The sequence below is a fragment of the Ahaetulla prasina genome, chromosome 2, assembly GCF_028640845.1.
Source record: "Ahaetulla prasina isolate Xishuangbanna chromosome 2, ASM2864084v1, whole genome shotgun sequence".
Classification (NCBI taxonomy): Eukaryota; Metazoa; Chordata; class Lepidosauria; order Squamata; family Colubridae; genus Ahaetulla; species Ahaetulla prasina.
This window is the reverse complement of record NC_080540.1, coordinates 199,887,877-199,898,352: the sequence shown is the minus strand read 5'-3', so window position 1 is coordinate 199,898,352 and position 10,476 is coordinate 199,887,877. Positions and strand designations below refer to the sequence as shown.

Below are 10,476 nucleotides of genomic sequence, written 5' to 3'. Positions count from 1 at the left end.
TATGGCAAATGGAGCCTCCTACCTCTGGAAGGCTCCAGCTGTATGTTCTCTTAATTCCCCTGCTCCATTCTCACAGAATAGAATAGAATAGAATAGAATAGAATAGAATAGAATAGAATAGAATAGAATAGAATAGAATTTAGAATAAATAGATAGATAGATAGATAGATAAATAAATAAATAAATAAATAAATAAATAAATAAATAGAATTTATTGGCCAAGTGTGATTGGACACACAAGGAATTTGTTTTGGTGCATATGCATATCAGTGTACATAAAAGAAAAAGAAAAAAAACCTTCATCAAAGGTACAACATTTACAACACAAATGATGGTCATAGGTTGCAATTTAACTCTTAATGATAGCAACAAAAAGTTACAGTCATACAGTCATAAGTGGAAAGAGATTGGTGATAAAAACGATGAGAAGATTAATAGTAGTATAGATTTAGTAAATAGTTTGACAGTGTTGAGGGAATTATTTGTTTAGCGGGAAAAAACTGTTCTTGTGTCTAGTTGTTCTGTTGTGCAGTGCTCTATAGCATCGTTTTAATGGTAGGAGTTGAAACAGTTTATGTCCAGGATGTGAGGGATCTGTAAATATTTTCACGGCCCTCTTCTTGATTCGTGCAGTATACAGGTCCTCAATGGAAGACAGGTTGGTAGCAACTGTTTTTTCTGCAGTTCTAATTATCCTCTGAAGTCTGTGTCTTTCTTGTTGGGTTGCAGAACCAAACCAGACAGTTACAGAGGTGCAAATGACAGACTCAATAATTCCTCTGTAGAACTGGATCAGTAGTTCCTTGGGCCAACTAGCCAACTAGCCAAGCTCCTTGCTGGAATCCAGGAGTGTTGTACTGTTGTTATTGTTGCTGGAATTCAGGGGTGTTTTATTGCCACCCAGAGTCACTTTTGGTGAGACAAGCAACTGTATGAATTTGATAAATAAAATAAATAGCTTTGAGGAAAGCTAATATCTACAGGCCAAGTAGCAGACAGCTGGCTTGCTGTCCTTTGTTAGAGACTTAAGATATTAAAGCCAAGTTGGTCCTAACAGCAAGTTTAACTCCATCGAGCACACAGCAGAAGCCAACAGGTCAGGATGAGCTGCTGGAGGGGAGAAGTGGGTTTTGCTTGCTTGGTTCCACTGAGCAGAATCTTTGCCAAAGCTGTTAAAAAAAGTGTACCTATGAACTATGATCTGGCTGTATGAGAAGATTCAGAAGCTTTCTGTTCCAAAATGTTACTCTAAATTTAGCAGCATGTTAAGTATGCAGAGAATTGCATCTCACATAAATTATACTTGGTGGGGTCAGGTTTTGTGGCAACTGGTCTTGTTCCTAGGTGATTATTGTAACCAAGTAATATTCTCTCCGATTACTCAGTTCATTCAGTGAAGGGGTCTAAGACAAGGGTCTCCCAACCTTGGCTGCTTTAAGTCTGGAGGACTTCAACTCCCAGAATTCCCCAGCCAGCAAAGCTGGCTGGGTAAGTCTGGGAGTTGCAGTCCTCCAGGCTTAAAGCAGCCAAGGTTGGGAGACCCTGGATCTAAGAGACCCTCCGCGATCGTCTCCCTTCGTGAAATGGACACGAAGAATTCGTGCGCTTCTGAAGCTCATCAGAAAGAAATCTGGACCAAAGGACAGCTCCTCCCATTGGCTATTTGAAGAAACGAAACCACGCCTCCCCAAAGTCCAACGCTGCAAACCAACCGCCACTCTTCCTCCATCGGCATGGTGGTTTGTTAGGTTTTTTTTTTGACCTTCCTCCCATGCACCCCTTCTTCGCTAACCCCGCCCTTTCCGCCGAGGATACGGCCATTTGTTTGGCTGGAAGCCGGAAACGGTTCAGTTTTCCGGGAATTTTAAACTTCGGGAGCGTTGAGTTGGATACAGTGGGTCATATCTGGAAAACGGTAGGTGTGTCTTTTCCTTTAATAATATTATCCGCCTCCTTTTGCTATATTTATCGCTCGGTTTTTCTTGTTTTTGCAGCTGTACTGAGGATTCAAAGGTGAGTTAGAGAGAAGAGCTCCTTTTCTGCTGTTTAAAATAATGTGATACATACATACATGTGTATATGTGTGTGTACATACGCACACACGCATGTAGGTCTTGTTATATTCGGGTCTTTTCCCGTGTAAGGTTACCTTACACGGGAAAAGACCCTAATATGCCAAGACCTACATACCTATATCTGTGAAAACCTACGAAAATACACACACACATATAGGAGGGAGAGACAGAGAGAGGGGGTATATGGGTATATCATATAGGGGGGCCAAAAGAGGGGATTATTTCATACTTCCTCTCGCACACATATTGCATGGGATAATTACAGAAAAGATTTGTTTTTGTTCAATGTACTTTGCTGCCTTTTAAACCCCCAACCTTCCCAAAACAGGCCATAAGTAGATTATTATAAGTGCTGCAAAATTTAAACAAATTGAAAATACAATACAGTTTTACTTACCTAAGTATAGTAAATGCCATACACCTTCCGTAATCAAGCATGGCCTGGTTTTAAACCCTCATTAAAAGTATCCATAAGCCAGTAAGTAAGCCAGCTGTTACTATAAAGTTATACTTTATAACTACTATAAAGTTCATATTTATAGTAACTGCTGGACTGCAGTAGAATCATCTAATGTGATGTTGGCCTTGTTGATCATAGCTTTTACTCTAGTTTTATAAAGTGTCAACAATTAATTTGTGTGGTTACAAATTCATACTTTTCTATGGAGTTTCCTGAATAAGATCAAACAAGAGCTCTGTGTTGCAAAATGAGACTGGATCCATATTTACACCAAACTGATATACTGCATACATGCTGAATTCACGTAAGATATTAAGTTAAAGCCAATGGCTACTAGATATATGCTGTAAAACTCTAGATAACCACTCAATATCAGCAAACTATAGTAGTTTACCACATTAACATGACTAGATGTGGCTTCATCCATTTTCATTGGTTAGCTTTATATACCTGTGAGGACCACTAAAATTTCATTTACCTAGGTGAACTGGGCTGCAGCTTATTGTATCTTAAATGTTTCAAAACATATATAATCATGCAAATTTTTTGTGAAGAATTTATATGAAGAAAACATAATATTGATAACTTTCCTGAGCTATGGCTTGTTGGTGAACTGGATAAAAGGTAGAAAGGTCTCCTGAGTAAATTGCTCCTGTCTATTCCTTAAGTGTAAATCATGCTAAAGATTCTGAATATGAATTTACTGGCAAAATAATAGCTCCCAATTACTTTATTCTCATGTTGCCAACTAATAAGTGATAGTATGAATATAACATTTCTCCATTTCTAATCAATACAATCAAAAATCCCTTTGTTCCAGGCATATTGTCCAGCTCTTGCCCGGATAGATCTTTACCAGACAAAACAGGAGCCTGAGATGAAATGCTAAGCTAGACTCCCTGAATTAAATCAAGTAAGATAAATGGTATATGACCCAAAAGGAGCCTTGATTATCTGTTCTCTGTAACATTACAGAAAACTCTTTTATTCTTTGAATTATGTTGCTCAGAGGAGGTTTATGAACACAGATTTAAACATTTTGAAGTATTTGTTAGTTGCCTGGTGATTATTTTTGTTTTTTGTTAATTCAGCCATGATTATTTTGTGTTTTGTTGTGTTGTTCCAGAAGACACTTTTCCATTTCAATATGGCTGTAGATGACTATGAGGAACTTCTCAAATATTATGAAATTCATGAAACTATTGGAACAGGTATGCTCCACAATATTTCAGATAGATGTAGGACATATACCATGGATGAATTTCAAAGTAGAACTATTTAAACTTAGCTACTTTATATTCTATTTTTTGGTCTGAGTTTTCCAATGAAGAGTATATCCCCAATATGCATACATTAAAAACACTGTAGGTGATTATTGTGATGTTTTAGCTTTATTTTCAGATTTATTGCAGATTCTAGATTAGTTTATAAACTGGCCCTACATTGTTCAATTAAACAAAGCAACCTGGTGGTTATTCCTAAGAAGAAGATCCACATTTTAATACTGTGTTTCCCCGAAAATAAGACCCTGTCTTATATTTTTTGAACCCTGAAATAAGTGCTTGGCCTTATTGCCATGCACTCAAAAACCCTATTGGGCTTATTATCAGGGGATGTCTTATTTTGGGGGAAACAGGGTATTTCTAGTAATATTTCCTAGATCTGTAGTCTTACCATTTTTCAACATTTTCATACATTGATTTCTTTATGAACACTGAAATTTATAACATTTCAATTTAAAACCCATAACCAACCCTTGAGTCCCTCACTTCCATTTCATCCCAAATCATCACTTCCATTTTAATTCTATTCATTATGCCGGAAACACCTTCTTTAGCTCTGTTCATCCCTAAATATCTATCAAAATGTTCCTACATTTTCTCTGCCTTTTAAAAAGATTAACCATTCCTTGCTATCCTTGACTACTCCTTGCAATATATTTTTCTGTGTACTGATTTGTTATGTATGTAGTTTGCCTGTCAGCTGTCAGAACTTATACATTTCAAATATATATCCTCTCAAAGAGATTATATACTTAGGGCTCAAGATCTTTACAAGAGAGGGGGTATTTGTCATCTAGGTACAGAAAGAGATTCCCCCAGCTCTCCTTTCATGAAGATTTAAAAACAAGTTTTATTTCCTTTAAAACAAAGCAGAAATTACTGGATAGAGGCTGGAAACAAGTGGAGTGCAAGAGCTTCCCAAACATCCTAGAACATAAAGCAGGAATCTCAAGAAGAGTTTTGGGAAGATTAGGAATATTAAACAGCAAAGGGAACATCTATTTGAAGAGTCTATTATTTCTACAGAAATTGGTTATAAGCCTTATGAGGTCTTTATATTTGGGGTTTAGTTTTATTTATTTATTTTGGCATTGTGCTAAGACTAAGACTCTTTGATTCACTGCATAAATTAGGAAACTGGGTTTTAATGTCAGCTTTGATTCATACTTCACATATGTGGCCTACTATCTAATCTTCGTTTTCTTTTTAACAGCAGTTTGCTGTAATTATAATAATAAAGAACCTGTTGTCTTTTTAACTGGGATTTTGGGATGGGGAAATATTATTTGTAGTAGCTTAGTATTACTTAACATCTATTCAGGGTATTACAATACGGTAGGTCTGTTCAGAGTATTGTCTGTTGCATTTTCTTTTTTAATTAAAGATTAGTTAATTTTCTGATAACCTGAACAGATCTATACTTCAATATTCAATATTGAATATTTTAGTTAATATTTCTCCTTTTTTAAAAAATAAAGTTTTATTTTGTTTATTTTTGTGTAATTGGAGAAGAGGGGAACAAGAGCTGATTAATTAAGTGCATCAGTCCTATGTGGTCAGGAGCTGGCAATATCAAAATTGTATCATGTTTTGTTTTTACTTTTTATTGTCTGAAAGAATGCACAAGTACTACAAACTTTATTTCCCCTTTACACAACAGTGGTTGAGAGAGGACATCAGATGAGGTTCCTCTGGAAGATGGCTTATGGCAGTGGAAATTACCACATCACCAATCTAAAACAGTAGGCAGATAGAGCTCATTTAACAAACTTAATTGGGATTGGCAATTTCACCACTAAGTAAAGTACCGTAGTTGCTAAGTGGGAAATCACTTGGCCACAACTGTGCCTTCTAGCTGAAAAGAGACAAGACTACTCAGTTTGATACCTGTAGTCTGTGTTTCCCTCCTAATCACTCCCCTGCACTTTGGAATGCTCCAGTGCCTACTTACTGTCTTGTACACACTGAAAACAATGCAATTGCACGAGCAGGCTGTGGCTGGGAGCCACAGTTACATTATATAAACACACTCCATCATGCATCAGTACTCTCTTGAAATCGTTTCTCCAACCTCTCCACTCTGGGGTGGAGGTGAGAAAACAAGTGTTTTCTGTAGGCAGTCCCTCCTTTGCCTGACCCTTTCCCGCTGTCGGTGCAATAGCATTGCTTGTGATATGTTGAAGAACAAGCAGCTTACTTTCTTGAAAAGCAAGGAGTGTCAGGCAACGGAGATTGCCAGCAAAAATTGATTGCTTTTTCTCTTCTTATCCCCCACCATAGAGCAGACACATTGGAGAGAAAGAGCTCTCAAGAGAGTAAGTTGTTTGCTCATCTACACATAGAAAGCAACATGATTGCACTGACAGCCTAGGGCTGGGAGCCACAGGCGCACTACACAAACAGCTTACAGTACTGTCTTGAAAGCCTTTCTCTAATCTCTCTGCACTGCAGGAGAGGAGAGCAAGCGATTTCTGTAGGCAGTCGCCCCTTTGCCTGAACTTTTCTTGTTGCTGGCCCGATCACATTGCTTTCAGTGTGTAGAAGAGCAAACAGCTTACACCACTGAAATCCCTTCTCCAATGTTTCTGTTCTGCAAAGGAGGGAGAGGGAAAAAAAACACTAGTCAGGTAAAGGACATTGCACATTGACACTAATAGAGATCATATGACTGAGAGGGCTGCAAAAGGTCAGTCACAAATTGGCAGTAATTTTTTCAACAGCATTGTAAGTTTTATCAGTCACTGAAGGAACAGTTGGTGATCAAAAACTATCGGTAAAGACGCAAATAGCCTCCGGAAGAGGTGGTTTGAGACTTCTAGTCCTCTACCCTTCAGACTCAACTCTTTTGCTATGTTGTGCAGGATATTTCTTTCATTTTCTGAGGCAAAAATTCCCTCAATGTGCGTTTTTCCATAGCTGATTTCATTCCCTCGAATGCATTTTTCTAGATTTTGCATTCATATAACATCACAGTCTTTAATGTCATTCCATAGCATAATTCTTTTTAAATTTTTCCAACCAGTTTCTGCATTCTCCCTTGTTTTCTACATTCCATTCATGATTTTGGAAAACCTATCCTCTAATACATGATTTGTACTTTTTTTCTTCCTCCAATCATTTTGCTTTCACACCCATTTTTTTTTCTAAATCTTAGTTTTCCATGCCTGTTTTTTTCTGAAAATGCACTTGACACCACCAAAAGTGGACTTTCCCATAACTGAAGCCTCTCATAACCCTTATCTTCAATAATTCTCTTTCATCAACAACAATCTTGCTTTTGGATTTATATTTCTTCTGTTGCTCTGTCTGTATGAATAGATTAATGATTAAATCATGATTTTAAAACAGACCTTTTCTTAAGGAAACACTTCTGAGTGACTTTATCTATTCCTACCACTGAGCAGGATAATTTTTTTTCTCCTGTGTGGCATTCAATCAGAATGTTGCATAATTTTCTCACAGCACCTCTCTGGTGCTGTTCACTAGAACAATGTGCTCTAGTAATAGATAATAGATAGATAATGTAACTATCGCCCAACTGTAGATTCCTGTTTTCATGTGCACCCACAACACCTACATAATCTCAATTCATACTTCATTGATAAACAGTTCAGTCCTTTGATTGATGAATGAAACTTCACCTTCATTTTCCTGCATTCACAACTCCATCTTACATGATCAGGCTACCTTTCTTCAGATCTGTTACATCCTCTCCTGAGGGGTTCTTGATGCTCTCTAAGCTTGGTTGTTTTTTGCAGATGTTTCAATACCCAAACTAGGTAATATCCTCTCCTTTTTTCTTAGTTTCACAGATACTGTGAATGTTTCTGTTGACCATTTACTCTTGCATTCCAAATTCCAAGATGCCTGGGCCTTTCTCAAAGAGTTGAATTTTGTGAGGGCATTCTAGGGGCAGCAATAGCATCATAGAGGTTACAGGAATAGAATCCTAAGCATATTAGAGGAAGATCTGCTTTGCTACAGGAGTAATCTGCCGATTTAAAGGTAAGACATTATTATGAAATAGAGGCTATGCTAGACATATAGCTGAACAGGTGCTCTAAGTAAGGGCTCCTTTGTTAAATAGCCATGAGCTGTCCTTGGAAAGGAGGTATTTTGACCTAACCAATAATTCTAACTAATAATCACTGTAATCAAAGCAGAATTGAATATAAATGCTAATTTTGAATCATGGTGAGCTTTTCTTTTCCTTACTGTAGGTGGCTTTGCAAAAGTTAAATTGGCTCGTCACTTACTTACTGGTGAACAAGTTGCAATAAAAATAATGGACAAGCTGACTCTGGGGGTGAGTTTCTAAGAAAGGGAATATTAGTTTTATATATACAAATACTGTTTCTAATCATACAGCTCATTAATTGTTAAGGTGTTTTTTGGTCTAAATGATTTGGAACCTTAGGGAATTTGGAATATGCTAAAACCTCTTGGGCCACATTTTGCATTAACTGAGACCAAACATTTGGCATTCTGTTAATGATATTTAGACAATAATGCTAGTTGGATGCCTCTTAATGATAGAATTTTATGTTGGATACAAAAGGCAAACTACTGTAATCCAAAGGTCAAATTGTCCACCTCTGAAGACTTGATAGACCAGACATCATAATGAGTTTCAAACCAAGGAATTCTTTCTCTGAAAGATGAAATAGGCCAGGATACTTACTCTTATTCTATTGGAAAGTGGTGCCCCCAGTCTTTTCCGAAATGAAGTTCTGTCTTCAGAAACTATTTTCTCTTTTAGTGTCATCAAACTAAGTATTTCAGAATATTTAGCTCCTTTTGGAAACACAGCTGGTCCCAGCAGGATGTAGAATATTGAAGGTCATGATATTTGAGGACGATGAGCTGGCCCAGCAAGCTAAATTAGGCCCATGGGCTGGATAGTTGTGATACCAGCCATAGTATTGCATCTGATTCTGCTCAGCTGCTTTCATTAGGCTAGATTGCCTTTATTTCAGATCCTTCCTTCCTATTCAATGTTCTCCTTTTTAAAAAAAAAAATTAGCTGTGACCCAATACATGATGGTCTTGATAAGGTGCTCTTGAAAGTAATTGTAAAAAACATGGTTTGAGTATTTTGACAGCCAACCCTCATTCTTGATTAAGACCTTTTTGTCCCTCAGACCAGTATACGTTAATTCTGAATTGGGGAATGAGGATAGATCAACTGAAACATGGACAATGTTTTTTAATGACATGTATTCTTTTCCTGAAACCCTGAGAAAATAATTTTCTTTATGTAGCACCTGAAGAATGGTACACAAGTTGCTCAGAAAAGCTCCTTTCTCCTTGTCTTGACTTTTACTTTTGTGCTGGATTAGACAAATATTTTTCAAACCTGACAATTCTTCCCCAGGTTTCTGCCTGGGGAATTCTGGGAACTGAAGTTCACACATTTTAAAGCTGTCTAATTTGTAAAACGCTCAGACAGACGAGAACTAGATAAGACAATTATCACTAAGTGTTTTTTCTTCAGAATTTTTTTTACTACTGTAGAACAAAAAGAAAGCAGTTAAAACAGACTTAAAGCTGGGTAGAGATTAAAGAGCAAAATAGTTCTTGTGCACACAGAAATATTGGGACACAAAAGGCAAAAAAAAAATAGGGAAAGAAGTAAGCAAACAAACAGATGCTTTCATCTTATTTATTTTGACATAAAATGACGTGGAGATGTCATGAATCTTCCATTTTTTAGGATGACTTACCTCGTATAAAAACTGAAATTGAAGCAATGAAGAGCTTAAGCCACCAGAATATCTGCCGTCTGTACCATGTAATTGAGACACCAAAGAAGATCTTTATGGTTTTAGAGGTAAGATTTAAAACCTCATACATTTTTACAATTTACATCTCAATTCTGTTATATTAAAGCAATTGCTATGAATTCTTGCAGCTGCCTGGTGTATTTATAAATTTCTTTAGCAAACACTGGATTTATACATTCATAGTAAATAGGAGGCTGTTCGGCTTGGTAAGGATTAGTCATCCCTGCAAACTTTTTTTCTTTTTGGAGAAAATGACAAGATAAAGAAAAGAAAATGAAATTGATTTAGTTATTTTACTGATGAAGATTGAAAAATGAGATTTTATTATTTGCCAATAAATAAAAGATAAGATACTGGATGAAGAGATTTTTGTTGAAATATTAGCGTTGAGTTATTGAAAATGTTTGTATTTGTTTTGATGAATGGGAAATCATTTATTTCTATACTTTTCTTTTGGTATTTTTCTTTTTTATAAATATATTTTTCCTTTTCTCCTCCCCTTCCTTTTTCTTTTCATTTACTTTCTTTTTTAAATATTTGTCTTAGATTGAGGATTGATGATAGAGATTTAAGTTTACTTAAGGAAATTTCAACTTAAATATTGCATAAGAGGAAAAAGTATATTTTTTTGAAAGACATTCAAACAGAAAAAGATCACATTTAGCTGAGATAAGTTGGAAGGGCTGATTTTTAAACAACAGAGATTCAGACTGAGCTATGTGTAGAAAGCAAGAGATTTTGTGGGGGGGGAAATCAAAGAAGAATTGAACGAAATGCAAATGGAAGGATAACAGGTGTGAATAGAATAACAAAAGAAGATTTTTTCTTTTCCCAAAACAAAAATAAATGCAGAGAAAGCCATTGATAATTTGATT

At 36.3% G+C, this 10,476-nt stretch overlaps 1 protein-coding gene across 6 annotated transcripts in view; it reads left to right on the top strand.

Annotated features, from left to right (window-relative positions):
• Positions 1–1,842: 1,842 nt before the first annotated feature.
• The window catches only part of MELK (maternal embryonic leucine zipper kinase), a 32,999-nt gene continuing 24,365 nt past the window's right edge, over positions 1,843–10,476 (top strand). Inside the window, exons 1-5 of one of the 6 annotated variants that reach the window (XM_058173271.1) lie at positions 1,894–1,915; positions 3,356–3,448; positions 3,662–3,746; positions 8,039–8,124; positions 9,532–9,648. In XM_058173271.1, the coding sequence (XP_058029254.1) occupies positions 3,683–3,746; positions 8,039–8,124; positions 9,532–9,648 (267 nt within the window). In that variant the 5' untranslated portion in view covers positions 1,894–1,915; positions 3,356–3,448; positions 3,662–3,682. Of the gene's footprint in view, positions 1,916–1,993; positions 2,014–3,355; positions 3,461–3,661; positions 3,747–8,038; positions 8,125–9,531; positions 9,649–10,476 lie in introns of those variants that run through there. The other 5 variants (XM_058173269.1, XM_058173273.1, XM_058173272.1 and 2 more) reach the window with 5 other exon arrangements.